This window comes from Meles meles, chromosome 12, assembly GCF_922984935.1.
Source record: "Meles meles chromosome 12, mMelMel3.1 paternal haplotype, whole genome shotgun sequence".
Lineage (NCBI taxonomy): Eukaryota > Metazoa > Chordata > Mammalia > Carnivora > Mustelidae > Meles > Meles meles.
The window spans coordinates 14,642,492-14,664,114 of NC_060077.1; the positions used below are offsets into that span (position 1 = coordinate 14,642,492).

Consider the following 21,623-nt stretch of genomic DNA (forward strand, 5'->3'; position numbering starts at 1 on the left):
TGCCGCCGCCGTAGTTCTAATACAGCCACTTCTTCAAACCCCAACTTCTAGGACATCCCACCTACACCGCCTCACTGCTCTATGGTTCTAGCAGCTTCTGGGTAAAAATAGTGCTTTACTCAGCAATCCTTCACTAGGCGCCTTCTCTAGCAGCCTCTCTGTAATGCCTCCGTTTTCCACAGGAAGTACCTACAGTCCTCTTTGTACTCCCCTTTGCCTTCTTGAAAACAACAAAAAAACAAGAACCAACTTCCCCTAGCCTGCCCTCTACCCTTGTCCTTTTATCCTAGAAAACCTAAACCTGGCTTGTTTCGTTCTGGCTTTTGTGAAACTACCGCTCTCGACCACTGCACCCCCAGTCCTGGCCTCACCCCCACCCCCAGAAGCGGAATGGAAGCTGCTGTGACTCTCGGGAATAAGACAGCAGGTTAACGACCACAGCAGCCACAGGCTAGTATCAAGGCTAGTTTTCCTAGAATTCTGCAAATGAAACTGTTAGCTGCACCAGATGATTTCAGTTCCTTCTTAATCTTTTTTCAAGGGGCTTTGTCTTTTTTCTGCCTTAAGGATCCATTCTTTGCTACTACATCAACGTCAGTTTTCAATTTGTTTAAGTCCCATTAAAACGTAAAATATGTGGCAAATATGCTGTTACTAATACCAGTTAGAACTCCAAATTTTGTCCAGGATTCTCTCTCTAAAACAGGTATCCAGCCATCCTTAACATGTCCCCTGTGTGGGGCGCCTGGGTGGCTCAGTGGGTTAAGCCGCTGCCTTCGGCTCAGGTCATGATCTCCGGGTCCTGGGATCGAGTCCCGCATCGGGCTCTCTGCTCAGCAGGGAGCCTGCTTCCCTCTCTCTCTCTCTCTCTGCCTGCCTCTCTACTTGTGATCTCTGTCAAAAAAAAAAAAAAAAAAAAAAATTTAAAAAAACATGTCCCCTGTGTTGCCACGTTGGTTTCTTTTTTGAGCAGGATAATGGCTTTCACAGGTGCATGAGTGTCTGGATTAAGTTATGTGAAACCCGGGTTTATGAAAAGATTGAGGGGGCACCTGGGTGGCTCAGTGGGTTAAGCCTCTGCCTTTGCTCAGGTCATGATCTCAGGGTCCTGGGATCAAGCCCTGCTTCGGGCTCTCTGCTCAGTGGGGAGCCTGCTTCCCCCTCTCTCTCTGCCTGCCTCTCTGCCTACTTGTGATCTCTGTCAAATAAATAAATAAATAAAATCTTTAAAAAAGAAAAGATTGAGAACTGCTCGAGGACATTAGTCAGTCAGAGATTTCTTAAGAAACCCGTCCACAGTACTAATCCCCCCATAAATGAAATTCCTTTAAGTACACAAAATCTGCTCAAATATTTCAGTATTTTGTCCAGATGAAACAAATGCCCTCATGTCAGCTACCACTGTGCTTTATGAGGTTGGTTCAAACCTATAAAAACAATTACTTAGGCAAATATATGTCCGTTACAATTTGCAAATCTAAAACATGTTTTCAAAGTCTTTCATCACAATACAGTATACTTCAGAAAAAATAACATATCCAAGTTGGAGAAACACTAACTTTATAGTTGAATTAGAAATTTTACCTGTCTACAAGAATTTGATTGGTTTTCTTCCAGTCTTCAACTGCAGAAATTTCCTTTGCCTCCAGTTTCTGTTTCAAACTATTTATTTCGGATTCATAATAAGCTCGAAGATCCGCTATGTGTCGAGCATGCTTTTCCTTCAGGTTCTGCCTAATTCTGTGGTTGAGGGCAAAAAAAAAAAAAAAAAAAAAAAATTTTAGGAGACTATTTCCTCACTCTCTATCCCATAAAAGAAACCAAGAACACAATCTCTCGTAACCAAAAGTACAACCTTTTTCCTCTGCACGCTCACAGAAAACATAACAGATTAATACACAAGTTGACAACTAATTAAGGAAAAAAAAAGACATAGATCGATTTTTAGATGTTCTGCCTTAAAAATGCTGTACCTCTTATACGTTAGGGACAGTCAATAAAAACCGTTGCCATCATTCAAGCAGATGTCATACAAAATCGGCTAACGTTACAAGCCACGCACTGAAATACATACTTGGACAGTATCACAGGATCTTCCAGAGAAGCCAAGGAAATGCATTCTGGGAAACTGCTGACTGTCCCTGGAAGCTGGGACTGACTGACTGAGGCTGAGGTTCCCATGACAGTGTTTTCTTCATCAACAGTGTTGACTGAGATGTCATTACTATTAACAGTATAAACTGAAGGAAACGTGGAACTGGTCCTACTTTCATTTTGGAATCCATGATTTTTCCAAGAGTCCACTGGTGAAGCTTTTGTATTTGAGGGATATTTTGGGAATCCAGATAACTGAGAAGCGATATTACTTGCTTGTGAAAATGAGTCTATGTCAGAGTGACTAGACATACTAGGTTCTAGAACAGAGTCTGGTGAAAAGGATATTCTGTCATCAAGGGCATTCAAAAAGGCCTGTGATTGAATCCCTGAAATCTGCTGATTTGGCTTCATGTGTAACATCGGATCGAGAGTTAGTACCTAGAAATAAGACAGACAATAGTAAGGTTTTGCCCTCAGTACTCAGTGTTTGTTTTTAAGTGAGTAGGCTTTAGATCTCCTAGGGAAAATAAAGCTTAAGATAAAAGTTAAGAGTCATGAAGCAGCTTTCATTTTCAGTCAGCAGTCAATTTACCTCTGGTGGATGATTTGGGTTGGAAGCAGAAGTGAGATTCCTCTCAGGTAACTGCTTGTTTTCCCTTTGTTTTTTATGATAAATATCCTTCAGTGATGGTAGCTTCATCTCATTACTAGTATTAAACTTAAAGATATGAAACAAAATTATTTGAATGGTATTATCAATGATGAAAAAAGTTAACTGGTATCAAGGTCAGCACCACAAAAAGATTCTTGAGAGATTTTAAATGAACTGAGACTCTATACTGTCGGACTTAGAATACAAATTTAGAAGTCATTACCTGTTAATTGTGAGTCTCCCTCAGAACGAAAAAAATTAATATCCCCTAACAATAAATATTGAGGTGATAATCTGAACCCCACTTATTTAGTAGACTAAGAATACTTCTAAAGAATTAAAAACTTTGGTAGCCCCTCCGACTCAAGATAAAAAAATCAAATTTTGAGGTAAGAAAAGACTTCAATCATGAATAACCAAAGCAGAATGAGAAGAGTTCTGACTAAATTAGTATCATGTGACTCAAGAGGACAAGTATAGGGGTACCTATGTAGTTATTTTCTTATTTTTTTAAAGATTTATTTTTTTTTTAAGATTTTATTTATTTTTTTGACAGAGATCACAAGTAGGCAGAAAGGCAGGCGGGGGTGGGGGGAGCAGGCTCCCTGCTAAGCAGAGAGCCAGAAGCAGGACTCGATCTCAGGACCCTGAGATCAGGACCTGAGCTGAAAGCAAAGGTTTTAACCCACTGAGCCACCCAATGCCTAAAGATTTATTTATTTTAGAGGGAGGAAGAGGATTGAGCCCATACACACAAGCAAGGGGAGGGGCAGAGGGGGAGAGAGAGATAGAATCCTCGAGCAGACTCCCCACTGAGCAAAGGATCACCCCACCCATCACACGGGGTTCAATCCCAGGACCTTGAGATCACGACCTGAGTGGAAATCACGAGTCGGACGCTCAACCGACCGAGCTACCCAGAAGCCCCTTCCTATTTTTTAAAGCGTTGGCAGAGCAAAAAGAAAAAAAAAAAAAAAGTGTTAAGAAACAAGTTACCCAGTGGAAATAAGACCCTTTTAAAAACTCTTAAAATAAGAAGGCATGATCCTAATTACAATTGAAGTCAGGGCTCTGCCATGCTGGAAATGTGGCAAAGAGGTCTAAGCTCCAAACATTAAAATCTCAGGCTTAAATTATTTCCAGGTGGGATCTATTGCAGGGCATGGCGGTGGATCATGTCTCAAATATAAACCGTGGACTTTCTCTTAACCGAGATTACAGATTCAGCAAGAGGTACACTGAAAGAATACATTCACAGGGGGCTTCAAGTTTTTGTTTTGTTTTGTTTTTAGAGATTTTATTTATTTATTCGACAGACAGAAATCACAAGTAGGCAGAGAGGCAGGCACAGAGAGAGGGGGAGGCAGGCTCCCTGCCAAGCAGAGAGCCCGATGTGGGGCTCTATCCCAGGACCCTGGGATCATGACCTGAGCTGAAGGCAGAGGCTTTAACCCACTGAGCCACCCAGGTGCTCCGAAGGGGGCTTCAAGTTTGTGTCCAATTTCCAGACCCTACACAGCCTGTAGAATGCCATGAATTAATTTTTTTAAAAGATTTTATTTATTTATTTGACACAGAGATCACAAGTAGGCACAGAGGCAGGCAGAGAGAAAGGGGGAAGCAGGCTCCCCGCTGAGCAGAGAGGCTGACGCGGGGGTCGATGCCAGGACACTGGGATCAGGACCTGAGCCAAAGGCAGAGGCTTTAACCCACTAAGCCACCCAGGCGCCCCTGAATTAGTATTTTCAAATAAGCCCTTTAAGTAGCTTGTGAATAAGATGATTAAACTTTTTTGTGTGCATGGGGGCACCTGGGTGGCTCAGTCAGTGAAGCGTTTGACTTTAACTCAGGTCATGATCTCAGGGTCCTGGGATCGAGCCCCACATGGGGGGAGGCCTGGGGGGAGGTCCCCAGGGTCTCTGCTCAGCAGGGAGTCTGCTTGTCCCTCTCCCTCTGTTCCTCCCCCTGCTCGTGCCTCTCTCTCAAATAAACAAAATCTTAAAAAAAAACACACACACATACACAGACCTTTTTGAGTGTGCATTAAAGGAATTAATTTGTTGACCGTAAACCCTTAAAATTAAAAATTTCCGTAATGCTATTTTGGAATTTTGCTTTTTATATACCAACAACAGCCCAAAGGCCCTTTCAAGACTTCCAGCCTATAACAAGCAGAGTGCTCTGGTTGTGACCTTGAGCCTTAGGAGTCCCTCCCTAGGGGTTTGGGTGAGCAGTTGCAATTCCTCTATACAGAGCTCACAGTAGAACCATTTTCACCATTTTCCACATCAGGGATTTATTTTCATATTTGAACATCTCTGAAGAGGGACGCCTCTTATAATAAATGGCATCTTACACGGCTTCCGGTCAAGTAGCAATTACCACCTAACTGTCATTGCCTGCTCAAAAGTAAATATCAAAGACATCAAAATTGGCCAAACAGGTGTCAGCAGTCTGGAAGAAAATTCTAGAGACTACAGCGGAACCCCTGAGAACCAATATTTAAGGGATGGTGAATCCTATATGTTTAGCAATATTCCCCCAACTGGGAGCCAAACATAGGCCAGATCTAGATGACCACAAAGCCAGGTAAAAACTGCACCAAGGCCTTTCCTCCTTTTTTAAAGAAATGCCACATCCTCAAAGCTCTCAATGGCTCAAGGAAAACAGTATATGGGAAAACAGAAATCCACACTGAGTTGAAGAGAGTTGTGTAAGCCTCTGTAGGTGAAAAAGTTTTAACAAACTTATATTACTTATATTGTCCTTTTTGTGTGTGTTTAAGATTTCTTCAATAAAAATCAATGTTTAATTAGGTCTACAAGCTCTTTCAAAAAGAATAAAATATAAATTCTACTATAACAGTGCTCTCTTGGTAATTTGGGGAGGGGTGAGAATATGAAACAGGAAGTCTTAAAGGCGACAGTGTCTTAGCATCACCAAAATACTGTGTCCATTTGCTGATGGTGCAGATTACATCATGCATACAGTGAGCCCTGCAATCACAAAGCCCACTGAGCCTTCTGGCCCCTCACAGTCTCATTCCTCAGCCTTCCTCCCTCTGTGTTTATCTCTCTTTTTCACTCCTTTCCTGAAAGATGGGATGCTGGATTCCGCCCCATTGTGGGACTCTGATGTCTACAAGTATGTCGTTCCCCCACGGCCCCCACCGATGCCAGTCAATCGTGCTTACAGCTCTCCTGGTTACTTTCAATGTAATCCCTTCTTTTCACCAAACTACCTTCTCACCACCTGACCAAAACATGTACACAAGCTGGATAGTTTCACTTCATTATTCTGAAGAAAATACATTTCTCGCTGAAAGAAAATTAACTACAGCAAATTAAAATACTCAAAATTATGGTACAAATGAATTAGCAGGAAGGCGTAATAGGTTGGAGAACCAAAACCAGGTGGAGAAACAGCAGAAGCAGTTGTCTGCAGACCTGCTGGATTTAGAATCATAGCCACAGAATCATTTCATTTTACAACACAGTAACTGGACATTTCTAATCCTACTCTTAAGTAACTTTCCTATGATCACGTAAGGTAATGAATGAGAGACCACATTTGAAAGCAGGTAAATTTACAACCCAGGCTTTCTTTAATATATCAAATTGGAAAACACAAAATTTATAATGAAACAGCATACCTAACTACACCTGTATAATGCAAACACCCACCCACAATGTGTGTTTAAATTACCTGGCCTGGGATTTGCAATGATGTGGTTGGAAGTATAGGATATTATCCTAAGGGAATAAATTAATCAGGGAAAGATAATTATCATAGGATCTCACTGCTTTATGGAATTTAAGTAACAAGGCAGAGGATCGTAGGGGAAAAGAGGGAAAAAAATGAAACAAAATGAAACCAGAGAGGGAGACAAACCAAAACAGACTCTTAATCTCAGGAAACAAACTGAGGGTTGCTGCAGTGGAGGCAGTGGAGGAATGGAGAGGCTGGGTAATGGACATCAGGGAGGGTATGTGCTATGGTGAGCGCTGTGTATTGTGTAAGACTGATGAATCACAGACCTGTATCCCTGAAACAAATAATAAATTATATGTTAACTAAAAAAAAAATAAATAAATAATAAAAAAAATAAAATAAAATAAATAAATTACCTGGCCTGGGGACATATCAGTGCAGGAGCCTGATGCAAATGTCTTCTCTAAAGTTTCCGGCAAAGAGCGATACATGTCCTTTTCCTCCAGCTTCCAGTAGGTCAGTCCTATGGCACACAAATAAGACAATAGAATACTGAGGGAAGAGAATAAAAATGCTCTGTAAGAGAGCTTATTTCTATTTAAAGAAAATTACATACGAGGAGTAACTAGATTTAGGTTACATGGGAAGTTGAATTTTGATGGCATAGAATCTCTTAATTGCCTTACCATATAAGAGTTCTAATTTAGGGGCGCCTGGGTGGCTCAGTGGATTAAGCCGCTGCCTTCGGCTCAGGTCATGATCTCAGGGTCCTGAGATCGAGCCCCGCGTCGGGCTCTCTGCTCCGCAGGGAGCCTGCTTCCTCCTCTCTCTCTGCCTGCCTCTCTGCCTACTTGTGATCTCTCTCTCTGTCAAATAAATAAAATAAAATCTTAAAAAAAAAAAAATAAGAGTTCTAATTTAATGATCTAAATATTTAAAACTGAAATGTACTACTACAAGGCAAAATATGGGGCGTCCAGCTGGCTCAGGCGAGAGAGCACGTGACTCTCAGGGTGGTGAGTTCAAGCCCCATATTAGGTGCAGGGATTATAAAAAAAAAAAAAATTTTTTTTAAAGTCAAGATAAACTAGTACGATCTAAAATGTACTTCAGGGCACCTGGGTGGCCTCTGCCTTCGGCTCAGGTCATGATCCCAGGGTCCTGGGATCGAGCCCCACATCGGGCTCTCTGCTTGGCTGGGAGCCTGCTTCCTCCTCTCTCTCTCTCTGCCTGCCTCTCTGCCTACTTGTAATCTCTATCTGTCAAAAAAATAAATCTTAAAAAAAAAAAAAAAAAAAAGAAGTACCCTACAGGCTCCGGTGTTGAGCACAGATGGAAGGGTGTAAGGGTGAGGGCAGGAAGCAGCAGAAACCCAGGTGACAGGTGATGGGAGCTCTCTGGGGGGGGGGCAGCATGACGGGGGTTGAATTCTGGCAATTTTCATCCTGCAAGGCTAATTCATCCTGACAAACCGCATGTGGGATTGTGGGGGGAAGAAATTCAGTAGGTTACATCACTGAAGCTAAAATAAGCTTAGCACGGGAGTAAGGAACGGCTCACAAAGGGTTTGCATTTCTTAATTCACTCTGGAGCACCTGGAAAATGCTGGGATGCCTTCTGCAAGGGTTTAAATAACTGTAAAAGTATTTTTTCCATCTATCCTTCTAGAATGTGTAACACAAATCAATGCAAGGAAGGCAGTCAGACTTAGAGGCACAACACAACATATAATGGATTTACAGAAACCGCTCTATTACGCCATATAGCATCATCGTCCTATTAGAAATTGTTATAAAAAAATGACTATCGTACCTGTTCCTGAATCAGACATCCAAGAATTTGGACTCTCATCTGGTTTGTTGAGGTAAAAAGCATGAGGATGCTTAGCAGCAGTGAAATTAGACTACAAGGCAAGAGAGAGAGAGAGAACTGTGAGTTCACAGCTGAAAATCATTAGGCACAAACTGCTGACCCAAGGAATGAAAGCCAGGTGTCAACCCCTGGTGTAGAAAAAAGTCTCAGAGGGTTCAAGAAGAAGGAAGAAAGCCTGGTTTTCCCCACGATTAATGATAGGAATTAACCATGAAGGATTTTCTTCTCCTGGGTGTTTACAAAAGTTTATTTGAGAGAACAACACCGGCAATTGGAGCTACTTAATGAGCTCAGAATGACAATGTATTTATAATTTGCCAGTTACATCCGAAAGAAATTCAAAATGCCTGGAATTAAAGTCATTTAGAGTCAAAATTAATGTGAAAGCCCTAATAATTCATTTTTATCATTAAAAGTACAATAATTCAAACTCTGAAAACTGCATTCAGTAATCCATATGAACTTCAAGTAGTAAACTATGTCTTTGTATAGGCAACCGGTTACTAACCGCAGAAAAGGCTCAAAATGCTTGCTTATCATCAATTCTGATAAAAATACTGAACCAACTACTCCTTGTGGTGTGTCCGGCATTGTCACAAGAAATTTAACAGAAGGGCCTTTTTATCAGAATTTTTCTTGTCAGCTCCACCATCATCGAAATTTTAGTTTTTGTTAAGAAGTTTTTTTTTTTTAATTTTTTAGAAAGGAGCCTTTTTTTCTTTTTCTTAAAGCTTCCATTTATTTATTTGACAGACAGAGATCACAAGCAGGCAGAGAGGCAGGCAGAGAGGGGGTGGGCAGGCTCCCCGCTGAGCAGAGAGCCTGATGTGGGGCCCTATCCCAGGATGCTGGGATCATGACCTGAGCTGAAGGCAGAGGCTTTAACCCACTGAGCCACCCAGGTGCCCTGTTTTTGTTAATAAGTATTAAAGTTGCACTTGCTCACAATCCTGTGTGGACCCACAGCCAAAGTAGAAGGCTCCAGAGGTGACAGCACTCTGCCTACCAAGGAGGGCGTCTTCCTATGCTAAACAACAGCCATTTCAAGATGGGCTTCAAAATAGCCAGTACCCAAAGAAACTACCATTGTAGAAAGAGAAAACTGGATCCCAGGAGAATTCTGACGAAAGGATTCCCTGACTTAGACTGAAACTAGAAAAAACAGGAGAAGAGGAAGGATGAAATAAAGAGTTCCAACGCGGTGAATCTGTGGCATTTGACTCAGGATTATGCAGGTAGGAAATGCATTCACTTCAGGTGTGGAGCCTTGGATTCATCAACTACCAGTATCTGAAAGCCATCAAAAACTCAAATAAAAGAAACTTGATCTCCCAGAATGATTTCCTACCAAAAATACCACTCATCTTTAAAAAAAAAAAAAAAAAAGGAACGAAAGGGGCAGCTGGGTGGCTCAGTCAGTTGAGCATCTGACTCTTGATTTTGACTGCGGTCATGATCTCAGAGTCCTGGGATCAAGCCCCCCATCAGGCTCCACGCTCAGGGCAGAGTCTGCTTAAGATTCTCTCCCCCTCCTCCTGCCCCTCCCCCAGTGCTCAAGAGCCTGTGCATACCTCTTTCTGGCTCTCTAAAATAATAAATGGAGGGTTGCCTGGGTGACTCAGTTGGTTAATCATCTGCCTTCAGGGTGCCTGCCTGGGTGGCTCAGTGGGCTAAGCGTCTACCTTCGGCTCAGGTCAGATCCCAGGGTCCTGGGATTGAGCCCCACATCGGGCTCCCTGCTCAGTAGGAAGCCTGCTTCTCCCTCTCCCACTCCCCCTGCTTGTGCTCCCCCTGTCAAATAAATAAATAAACTCTTTAAAAAAAAAAAAAAAGGTGCCTCAGTGGCTCAGTCGTTAAAAGTTCCCCTCGGCTCAGGTCATGATTCCAGAGTCCTAGGATCAAGCCCCACATCAGTCTCCCTGCTTGGTGGGAAGCCTGTTTCTCCCTCTCTCACTCCCCCTGCTTGCGTTCCCTCTCTTGCTATGTCTCTGTCAAATAAATAAATAAATAAATAAAACCTTAAAAAAAAAAAAATAAAAGCATCTGCCTTCAGCTCCAATCATGATCTCAGAGCCCTAGGATTGATCGAGCCCTAGGACTGATCGAGCCCCATACTGGGCTCCCTGCTCAGCAGGAAGTCTGCTTCTTCCCCTCTCCCTGCTCTCTCTCTCAAATAAATTAAATCAAGAAAGTAAGAAGGGAAGGAAGGAAGGAAGACGTTTTCTTTTTCTGCCAACCTAATTCAATTAAAAAAGCAACTTTCAGGGGCACCTGGGCAGCTCAGCGGGTTAAGTCTCTGCCTTCGGCTAGGTCATGATCTCAGGGTCCTGGGATCGAGCCCCGCACCGGGCTCTCTGCTCAGCAGGAAGCCGGCTTCCTCCTCTCTCTCTCTGCCTGCCTCTCTGCCTACTTGTGCTCTCTGTCAAAAAAATAAAATTAAAAAAAAAAAAAAAAAAGCAACTTTCACCCCCATCTCCAAATACTATCATGTTCTCACACCAAACAAGGATATAGCATCCTGATGGTTGATGGCACATGGGTTCAAAAGAACTGTTCTACGAAGGCAGTACTACAGGGCACTTGCGGGTCTTGAAGGCTTGGTGGCTCCTATAGCTTTCTGCACTCTCACTTCCCTCCTGAACACAAAGCAGAATACGTTCAAGAACAGTGATATAAAGAAGCCTAAGTATCCCTGGCTGGCAAATGAAAATTTACTGAAAGAAAAAAGAACAGTGCCTTAGGAAGGCTGAGGAATTGTCTCCCTGTGACTTCTATTTGTTTTTCACATGATGATGGAAAGACCATGTTTATGATCATCAAGAAGTGGTCAATTTCTAAAGATACCAAGTGTGCAGAGACCGGATTTTGCAATATCAATGTGTTATACTAAACTATGTTACTCTGTGATAATTTAAGCCAAAAGGGCTTCAAAGGGCTTAAAACTCACTCGTATCTGTAACTCTTCAACAAAAACAGCTGCTAGATTAGCAAAATGGCCACACAGAATTTAATCATGTAATCTCTCACAATTTGGGTTATAAATTCAGAGTTGTCTTGAAGCATTCACACATATAGTACTACTTCTTACAATTTCATAGTAATACAAATTATTTGAGGGCTTAAAAAAAGTGGATCACTCTCTGACCAAATGTAAACAGTTGCAGTACAAAGCGAATTAGGACCCTTACAAAATGATTTTCACTTTTTTCTTTTTTTAAGATTTTATTTATTTGACAGAAAGAGAGATCACAAGTAGGCAGAGAGGCAGGCGGGGGTGGGGGGAGCAGGCTCCCTGCTGAGCAGAGAGTCCAATGCAGGGCTCGATCCCAGGACCCTGGGATCATGACCTGAGTCGAAGGCAGAGGCTTTAACCCACTGAGCCACCAGGCGCCCCTCACTTTTTATAGTACTTTACCCCTCATTAGTTTTGATTTCCAGACCACTAAAGAACCAGTACTTAGAGCAAATCATTGTTTCCAATCTTTTGAGACACCCGAAGGCAGATAGGTCAATGGAACAAATTAATACCACAAAAGAAAGGGTCGAAAACTTATGTTGATGAGTATGCAGTAAATGCCACGTAATTATCAGTGGCTGAAGCATGGCAGAATAAAGGGACTTATCACCCACCTTCTCCACTGGTGACTTCTTGGCCAGCTCATTTCCTTGCATAGGTTTTGAACACCCCTCTTCTGTAAGCGCTCTCTTTGGTTGGTTCTGCTTCAGCTTTTGTGCCCATGATGTTATCGATTTACTATTCAAAAAAGAGAAAACCAAAGTTATTCTCTTTAGATGCTGTCCTTCACACATAAAACTAAACACTAGTTGATAGTGGAAAATGTTTTGAGTTATTTTTCTAATCACAGGGAACAGATGGATTTTTATTGATTCACCTAAATTTCTTCTTACAATTTTCTATTACCAAAGGCAAAGTGAACAATTTAAAAAAAACTAACAGTGACTAATAATACACATAGCTGTAGCCATAGAACAAAACCGATCACAGCGGCCCATTCAAGTGCTCAATGTCTCTCTTGAGCAAAATCTTTATTTACAAGGACTAGTAATTATTACTAATATGTACACAAGATCTGTGTTGTTATAGGTGAACACTTATCTCAGAGGACACACTTTAGAGATATAAAACTGAACATTTAGGGTAAATGACATAATTTTAAATGATTATTTGCTTTACAAACATCCAGCCACAGTTGTCATTAAACTTACAAGTTCCTCTTATATATAAAAAGCATTAAATATACTTGTGTATGATGTTTGGTTTCAAATTATACGCACATATGTGACAAAACTCCACTGTTGAAACAATCCCATACTCTAATTTTCAGCAAGTTTATAGTGACCAGAAAATATAAAAGGTATTTTTCTGGCAAGGCCTCCCACCTTAGGAGGTCAGTAGTCTTACAACGTTGCAAACGGGAAGAAAGTCAGACATTGGTAATATATCGTATGGTTTATTTCCATTTGCCACAAGCAATAAATAAAAGACTTTGGTAAAGCTCCTAAGTGTTCAAAGACATCTCATTTTATTACACTCAAAAAAGAGCTTGCTTTACTGGATTCTAAATGTAATAAACAAGCAAACCTCCCTTCAAAGGATGGAGAAATTCTACTTACCTGTTTGTTTTTCCACTGTATACTTCTGAAATCTTATTTTCGCCAAGAAAGTGGTGTTCAAACTCACCAGGAAAAATGGAAATATCTTCCTTTAAAGATGCACAGAACTCTTCAGTGGTATGCATATGAAAACTCTTGTTTTTTACACCATCTACAGGTGACTCCGTCTGCCCCAAAGGCGCTCCAAACTGTCCTTCAGAAACCTCTGTGTGCTCCATGATCTCGGGTGGATCCTTAGATTTGTAGGCATTTAATTCCGAGACACAAAAGGTGCCATACCCGCTGCTCACTGAGCTACTGTCCACACTGCTGTCTGGTTGGGACGTGGCTGTTCCTTGCTGCATTTCGGGTTCTGTAGACTTAGGATAACTGATAATAGGTTCATTTCTCTCACTGTTTTCAGAATAAAAACCCATTTGACTTTCTGAAGATAATTGTTTGCTTAAAGAACTATCAGAGGAAGCCCAGGAAGAATTACTGGTCTGTAACTTGACTAAGTTTTTTATCTCCTCCTGTATTCGCTGCAAATAAAATTATGGATCTGGGTAAGAAAGTATATTAAACATTACCTTTGCGTAAATACTCTGAAAATATTGCTTAAAAATAAGAGATATTAAAGAGAATCTGGTTTTAGTTCAAAAACAAAACCGGTAAGAAGTATTAACTGCTTCCTCTTCCAAATCTTACAATATTAAAAAAAAAAAAAATCAATATAAATAACAACTTACTTGAATTTGGTTGTGGAACTGTTCCTGCTGGGCAACTATCTGTTGTTGGCATTGTTTTTCCACCAGACTGAATAGCTGTAACCACCTGGTCTATTAAATTATAAAATATTTTAGTTAAAAATAATTGGTCATGTAATAGTCACAGAAAAATTCTTCCAGTGGAAAAGGACCTTTTTAAAATATATTTTTAATGTAAAATGTGTAAGCTGGATTAAATAGCTACAAAGCTAGATTTAATGCAAAAATACAAAGCCACGGGCATGGTCACCCCTCTCTTATGTAACCTGCAGTCTGGATAAATCTGGGGTCTGGGTAAATCTTATTTTTCACATGGCATCTTAATTTGATGTCACCAGCTCTCACTTCTGATTCAACAAGAATTGGCAGTTGTACTTTATATCTGTCTTAAATTTTTCTTCCTTTCCTCCTAACAGCTAATGATTTGCTTAACAATTCTTAGAAAAAAGAACCCCACGCCTTAAAACAAGAAATAATTTGGTATTGTGGGATTTAAACCCCTAACTTACTTGTTATTTAAGTGTAAAACAAAAACAAAAGAACCTTTTTCAAGTCAAATGCTGAAGTGTCAGCACTACAGCTGAGAGAGGAATGAGAAACTCCCTCTGAAAACCCATGGAACTGGCCTAGCCCGCCCTTCCGTCCTGTTAGGTCCTGACCCATCAGCCTCTCAAGCGGAGTCAGTGCTCTTACAACCAGACTGCGAAAGCAGGAAAGGGGGCAAGGAGACGTCCAGAGGCTAAATTCAGTGTCAAGGCTGGCGTCCTTTCGGTACTAGACTCTTGGCAATAATACACAATAAGTAGCTACCATGAAAAAGAGCTTCCCTTACAAACCATTCAATTATCTTTCCATTCCCATATTCCTTACAGGGCCGAGTGATCTGGGCCATGCACACCTCCCAACTTCATTCCTTCCCTCTCTACCCCTCACTCGGTACCTACCAGCCTCACTGGCCTCTACCTTTTCCTGCCAAAACTGTCTTCCACCTCCAAAGCTTTGTCCTCACTGTACCCTCTACCTGGAAATCTCTCTCTCCAGCTCTTATCACGGCTTCTGCCCGTTCTTGCAATTTCAACTTAACTTCTCGAAGACAGTTGCCCAAACCTCCCATAGTTGCACTCTCTCTAAATGTCATCCTGTGCATTGCCTTCATAGCCTTTAGCACAGAAAGCATCCCATTTGTTCACTCTGTTAACTCATCTCCAGCACCTAGGACGCAGTGCCAAGGAAAGAGTTGGCACTCAGATATACAGTCTGAGTGAGTGTATGAAAATGGGAACTTCAGGGGCGCCTGGCTGGCTCAGTCAGTGGAACACGCAACTCTTGATCTCAGGGTCATGAGCTAGAGCCCCATGTTGGGGTAGAATTTACTTTAAAAATATATATATATGTGAATTTCAAGCTCATTTCTCCTTGGTATTACAGACTACACAATCTGGAGGCCCTTCAGATTAAAGCCAGTTCAGTAACCACAACAGAGCAGAATTAAATTGAAAGCTATAGAACAGTATTAACGCAAAGGAAATAAAAACTCTCAGGATTAGAAAAGGAAATTTTCCAATGGAAATAGAACGGTACTGATAGGAAGTATTAATTCTAAATCAACTAACTTCAGGATAAGGAAGGTTACATCAATCTTCTCTACTTATCTGTAATACGGAGTATCTTAATCAAAACAAAAATCAGGCAATAGTTCTCTTATTAAGTTATAGTAACTTACATACTTTAGAAGTTATTTTAACCTGATAAAGTTATTAGTCACACAGAACTAAATTACAAAAATGATAGAATAACATATATAACAGTAACCAAAAAAATCCAAAAAATGGCTTCATATTATGTGACACACTTAATGTTAATCACATCCTAATTATCATTTTCTTATTTAAGATATGAATGAATGGAGCTTACTAAGGATGTAAATTGGTGGAGATTTTGTTCTTCCTAGTCAGATTTTATATTTTAATTTTCAATAAACATATTTAAGAACACTATAAATGCAGCAAATAATATTATTCACGTAATTACTAGGACTATGATTCATTTCTAACTAAAATTATTTATGTGACCTGCATTTTACACACGTTGGAAGTCTTGGACGTCTAATTAAAGCTTTCCCCTGCACACAGCTTTTGATGCTGTTAGCCTGAAAGGGGTTTCTATAGTCTCGCCTTGTAAATATCCCACTGACTTTGACATCCTAGGTCTGATTCCCAGCTCTCCACTAACAAACTGAGAGGTCCTCAATAAGTAAATTTCATTTGTGCTTCTTATGAATTTCTAAAATGGGAAGACTAACACCACATAGGTGGCTGGAAGGATTAAATCTTAAATTCAAATATAATGCATGTGAAGCGGTGATCTCAATGGAGGAACTGTATTTTGAAAAACTGTGAGGCCACGGCTGTCACAAAGATAGCAAAGGCGCTACCAGCACTCAGTGAGTCCAGGGACACACCTTGATGGTCCCCAACAAGGAAAAACTGTCCTGGGTCCATTTTATATTATAAAAATACCAAATATGTTGCTTAGCTCTCAAATCACCAAATTGTCCAGGAATCCCACTACGAAGCTGTTAAGTTCGTTTCAGAACTTGATCAGAAGTTGGTCACCGTTTCAGAAAATCATGTCACCAAATGCAGTGCTGGGTCATCAGTACAACACAGTTGGATCAGTCCGTGTCTATCACTGCTGCCTTCACAGTGAGTCTACGTGTCAACCCCAGACTGTGCTCCATTACGTCTTCTGATGGGGGTGCGCTGGGCACCTTCATGCTGAAACACCTGTTTTCGGATTATAAGTAACTTTGATTCCTCCTCTTTATCACGATTAAGAGGATGACTGTTTTTATGGTAGGTACAGGCAGATGTATCTGTGAACTGCATTTCAGGATAATATAAGTTGATGTCACTTTAAAAATTCTCAAGTGTGAACTGTCAAATGTAAAATGTAAACTAGTAAATTAATGGTAAAATTATAAAATAAGGGCTTTGGGTCTAATAAACTTGAGTGCCACGGACAAATGGTACCTAGTATACTGCTGGGCAAATAGACACTCAATAAATGGTACTTAAAATAACTATTATCATATAACCATTACTCTTACATATATAATCAGTAGCACTAAATAGTTAAAATGCAAAAATAACAACTTAAGACAAATTAGCTAATAATGTGCTTTAAAAATTTACCATCAGAGAAATATTAGCAACAGTAAGCATTTAAGACTATATTAAGGTAATTCTATGTAAATGTGTTAAACATTATTTTCCATTAATCAAAATACATAACCTTCTCAAGTTTAAGGAATGATAAACCTCAGAATTCCAGAAAAGAGGTTTTAGAAAGAAATTCTAAAGAAATTAGATCTCCAGAGCTCGGAGCTCCATGGAAGGTTTTAAGTTTTGCTTTAATACCATAGATCAATCCCTTATAAATGGTAGAAATCAGACAAATGTTACTATTACAAAAAAAGATGAAAATACGAAATTCAGGGGAAAGAGTCAGGAATAAGACTTGCACAATCCTTACCCCTCCCATTCTTCCTAAAACGCTACACACTAAAATATCAGAGGATTGTGTTTTTGTATGCTACAAAACACACTGATAAATTGGATTTTACTGAAATGACCAGGATATTTCATATTCTGCCAAAGTAAGAAATATCTTAAGAAATGATTCACTAAACAATTACATGTCTACATTATAAAAATTAAGTAGCCAATTAATATTAAATATAAAATAATAATGTTATATCAGAGATGAAGGGGAAAGGAAAGGAAACAGGCCCAAATGTCAAGGTGTCAAGTAGCACGTTGGTATGTTGCCTTATAAAAATCTGTATCTTAACTTCACAAATACATTCTGATTCTAGGATGCTGATTTCAAAGTATTAAAAGTAACAATTTCTAGTTAAACATGAATTTGCCAGAAGAGCAATGCCTTATTTTTTAAAAAAAACATGTTAATTCAGGTTCATAAGCTAATGAATAAGTATATTAAAGTAAATATTTCAAAAAATACTCCATTTTTAATTGTATCATTTTATAGGTCTCTTGCATTAGCATACATATACTGACTATTATACGGAAAAAACAAAAATTGCAAAAACTTAAAACTCAGTTTTTCCTTAAGTTTACAATAATAGTCATTTTTATAATATGGATAATGAATACAAATAATTACTTAAGGGTGGCTGCTTCTGAATCCTTAAACCAGGTATTTTTTCATTCCACTTATTATACATTTTGAAAATAACACAAGTAATGGTTTGTAGGATAAACATTTTTTAAAATTAAATAAAAATAAATTTAATAAAAAATACATTTAATAAAATCCACTGTTCCCTAAATAAAGAATTTAATAATAATGTTTATACATTTCTTTAAAGCATTACCAAATCCAGCCTGGGAAAAATCTAACCTGGGAATAATTCTGTGAAACAAAATTTATATATATGTATTCTCTTAACTGCTAAATTTTTATATCACAATTTAACCTATGGGCCAAAGAAAGAAACAATTCTGAAAAATCAACATAATTCAACATATCACAACTAAAAGTGATAAGGCATAACTAAAAAGAAGTCTTAATTTATGAGTGGAGCATTCAAAATATTTCAAAGAGCATTTAGGTTTTTTTTTTTCAAAATGGTAACAATTTTGTATGACTTAAAACATTAGAATTAGGAACAATAGTAATAATTTTGGAATTCTCACTTCTCTGAACAAAGCTAATATTTTAGTTGACATTTAAAATATAAATTAGTGTGGCTAATCATTAATATTTGATCAAACATATTCTTGATCATCTGTTCCATATTGTTTGATATTGTTCCCCAATTACTATATTTGACCATTTCACTCTAGCAATAAGAATCACTCTCTTTAGGATACAAATTCCTAATAATGTAGAGTTCAGTAGAGGCACATTTACAAATATATTTTTAAAATTCCACAAATAAAACAAAACTAGATACCTCACAGTTTTTCCAAAGTTCCGAATCAGTCCTTCCACTGTTTTGTAGCTCTTGCATTAAAGAGGTTAGGACTTCAACTGTACCTTGAATTACGGATGGTCTGGTCTTCCCTGAGAAAGAGGATACCCCATTTGTACTAAGGTGGGGACTACTTCTGTTGAAACATAAATAATTCAAATGGTTTTCTTCATTCTACCAAAGTGTTGAATAATTCAGCAGTTCAAGTTTAGCAGAGCAGTACAAAACCACTGATATTTAATCCTTCTTAATGGCACCTCGTTTGTTGAAAATCTGATCACGTTTGTCCACAAAAGGAAAATAGCAGTAAAGAGACAGCACTTTTTTTTTTTTTAAAGAAACCAACAGAAAGACCTTCTCCAGAAGTGGGAGAACACTCCAAAGCACCAGCAGAAAATAAAAGTTTCTGCTGTACGATAAGAAAAAGGTCCAGCTTTCTCCAATCTAAATCATTCCGGAGGATTATTTTCCTCTACTGTAAGAACAGCCCTTTTTCTGTAGTGGGGTTTCTTTCTCCACTGCCCAGAATTGCAGTCAAGTCTTGTTAATTGGATCCCCCTAATTTGGTGTGATAAGCTGATGCTTATCTTTGCACGATCTTTGAATTAAAGTTGTGCCAAGCAAATTAGCAGCAAATATTCATCATTCATTTAGCCCTATTCACTGTGTAAAATACCACTGATTCTTTCCAGGAGGACTGCTTTCCCAAACTTGAGAGGAAGTTATTTCAGATTTGCTTTATAAAAACACAAAGCATAATTAAGGACAATAAACTATGTTTAAATTCCAGTCTAAGAGGTCATTTTCATTTATTTATTGATACCCTATATTGTTTCACAGAGTTCATTTAAAACACACACACACACACACACACACATAACACAACACTGATGAAAATAACAAAAAAACAGTAACAAGGAGAATCAAAGAGTAATAAAAACTCCAGGGAAAGAACATACATGTTGTCCATAAGGGGTTACACTGTTGTGTAATCAAGTCTAAATTTGACCGATTTAACTGCCAGTCATAATGAAAAGGGAGACAAGGTCAGTTACACAATCTTCATTAGAAGCCCACATTTAGGGGCACCTGGTTGGATCAGTGGGTTAAACCCTCTGCCTTCCGCTCAGGTCATGATCTCAGGGTCCTGGGATCGAGCCGCGCATCAGGCTCTCTGCTCCGCGAGGAGCCTGCTTCCTCCTCTCTCTCTCTCTCTCTGCCTGCCTCTCTACCTACTTGTGATCTCTGTCAAATAAATAAATAAAATATTAAAAAAAAAGAAGCGCACATTTAGGGGGTACCGGGCTGGCTCGGTCAGTGGAGCACATGACTCTTGATCTTGGGGTGGTGAGTTTGAGCCCCATTTTGGGGGTAGAGATTACATTTCTTAAAAAATTTTAAATAAAATCTTAAAAAACGAAAGGGGAAGGCACATTTAGGTTTCCCCAGGCAAATTATGTTCAAAAGGGATTTCTTCCTAGGGGTCACCAAGTGCTACAGGAAACAAACTTTCAGTGCGTGGGTACAAATTGTGAAGGTAGCCATCTCTCCCAGACCATTTCCCACACACATTCCCCGCCTTTCAACTTGCTTTCTCATCTTGGATGTTCTTACAAGCTGCCTTAAATTCCTCCTGAGAAAGGCAGAGAATGAACAAACTTTTTAAAGAATTAATGTATTTATTATACAGTCTCTTCAAGATCTGTTGTTTAAAGAACTTTGACCCTTTACCAATAGGCCCCAGACTGCCGTGTCTTTTTTGCTTCATTGTACCTGCTTGTTACAGCTGGTCTCCTCTCTAATGGGCTTTGCCTCTTGGCTGTTTTTAGGCTATTAGAAATTTAGAAATCAAATAATCACGTTTGTCAGATTATGTACAAAATGAGAGCAAGCTGGCTCTGATTAAAAACAAACCAAACACTGGAGAGTTTAAAAAGAAAATGCAGGGGCACCTGGGTGGCTCAGTTAAAGCCTCTGCCTTCGCCTCAGGTCATGATCCCAGTGTCCTGGGATCGAGCCCCACATCAGGCTCCCTGCACCTCAGGGAGCCTGCTTCCTCCTTTCTCTCTCTGCCTGCTTGTGCTCTCTGTCTCTCAAATAAATAAATAAAATCTTTTAAAAAATGCATTGTTGGGGCGCCTGGGTGGCTCAGTGGGTTAAACCTCTGCCTTCGGCTCAGGGATCGAGCCCCGCATGGGGCTCTCTGCTCAGCATGGAGCCTGCTTCCTCGTCTCTCTCTCAGTCTGCCTCTCTGCCTACTTGTGATCTCTCTCTGTCAAATAAATAAATAAAATCTTTAAAAAAAAAAAAATGCATTGTTGGAGAGTATCTATTTTTGTCCACTCATTCAGGGTCTGGTTTTTTTGCTTACTTCCTAGTATTCAACTTTAATTCCTACTTCCCAGATTGGTAAGGTAGTTCTGAAATATTAAACATTATTTGTACTGTTATTTTAAAAACGTAGAAAAACAATATTTAGGCAACTAAATTTTAAAGACATGCTTGTAATCTACCAGAAATTTTAAAACGGTGTAAAGAGGGACGCCTGGGTGGCTCAGTCATTAAACGTCTACCTTCAGCTCAGGTCATGATCCCAGGGTCCTGGGATTGAGTCCAGCATAGGGCTCCCTGCTTAGCAGGAAGCCTGCTTCCCCCTCTCTCTCTGCCCCTCCCCCCTGCTCATACTCTGTCAAATAAATAAATAAAATATATTTTTTTAAATGATACTTTGGGGCACCTGAGTGGCTCAGTGGGCTAGGCCTCTGCCTTCGGCTCAGGTCATGGTCTCGGGGTCCTGGGATCGAACCCCATATCGGGCTCTCTGCTCAACGGGGAGCCTGCTTCCTCATCTCTCTCTGCCTGCCTCTCTTCCTACTTGTGATCTCTCTCTGTGATGAATAAATAAATAAAA

At 39.7% G+C, this 21,623-nt stretch overlaps 1 protein-coding gene across 10 annotated transcripts in view; it reads right to left on the reverse strand.

The window, feature by feature from the left end:
• Nucleotides 1–21,623, reverse strand: part of MPHOSPH9 (M-phase phosphoprotein 9) — a 68,384-nt gene that overhangs the window by 42,743 nt on the left and 4,018 nt on the right. For 5 of the 10 annotated variants that reach the window (XR_006821046.1, XR_006821047.1, XM_046025143.1 and 2 more), the window contains exons 3-11: nucleotides 18,695–18,848; nucleotides 13,696–13,785; nucleotides 12,968–13,488; nucleotides 11,963–12,086; nucleotides 8,273–8,363; nucleotides 6,877–6,983; nucleotides 2,690–2,815; nucleotides 2,075–2,535; nucleotides 1,585–1,740 (exon numbers count right to left, since the gene is read on the reverse strand). Coding sequence is in view for 8 of the 10 variants with exons in the window: in XM_046025143.1 (XP_045881099.1) it covers nucleotides 1,585–1,740; nucleotides 2,075–2,535; nucleotides 2,690–2,815; nucleotides 6,877–6,983; nucleotides 8,273–8,363; nucleotides 11,963–12,086; nucleotides 12,968–13,488; nucleotides 13,696–13,785; nucleotides 18,695–18,848 (1,830 nt within the window). In the remaining 2 variants the exon portion in view is untranslated. The remainder of the gene's footprint in view (nucleotides 1–1,584; nucleotides 1,741–2,074; nucleotides 2,536–2,689; nucleotides 2,816–6,876; nucleotides 6,984–8,272; nucleotides 8,364–11,962; nucleotides 12,087–12,967; nucleotides 13,489–13,695; nucleotides 13,786–18,694; nucleotides 18,849–21,623) is intronic. The other 5 variants (XM_046025145.1, XM_046025146.1, XM_046025149.1 and 2 more) reach the window with 3 other exon arrangements.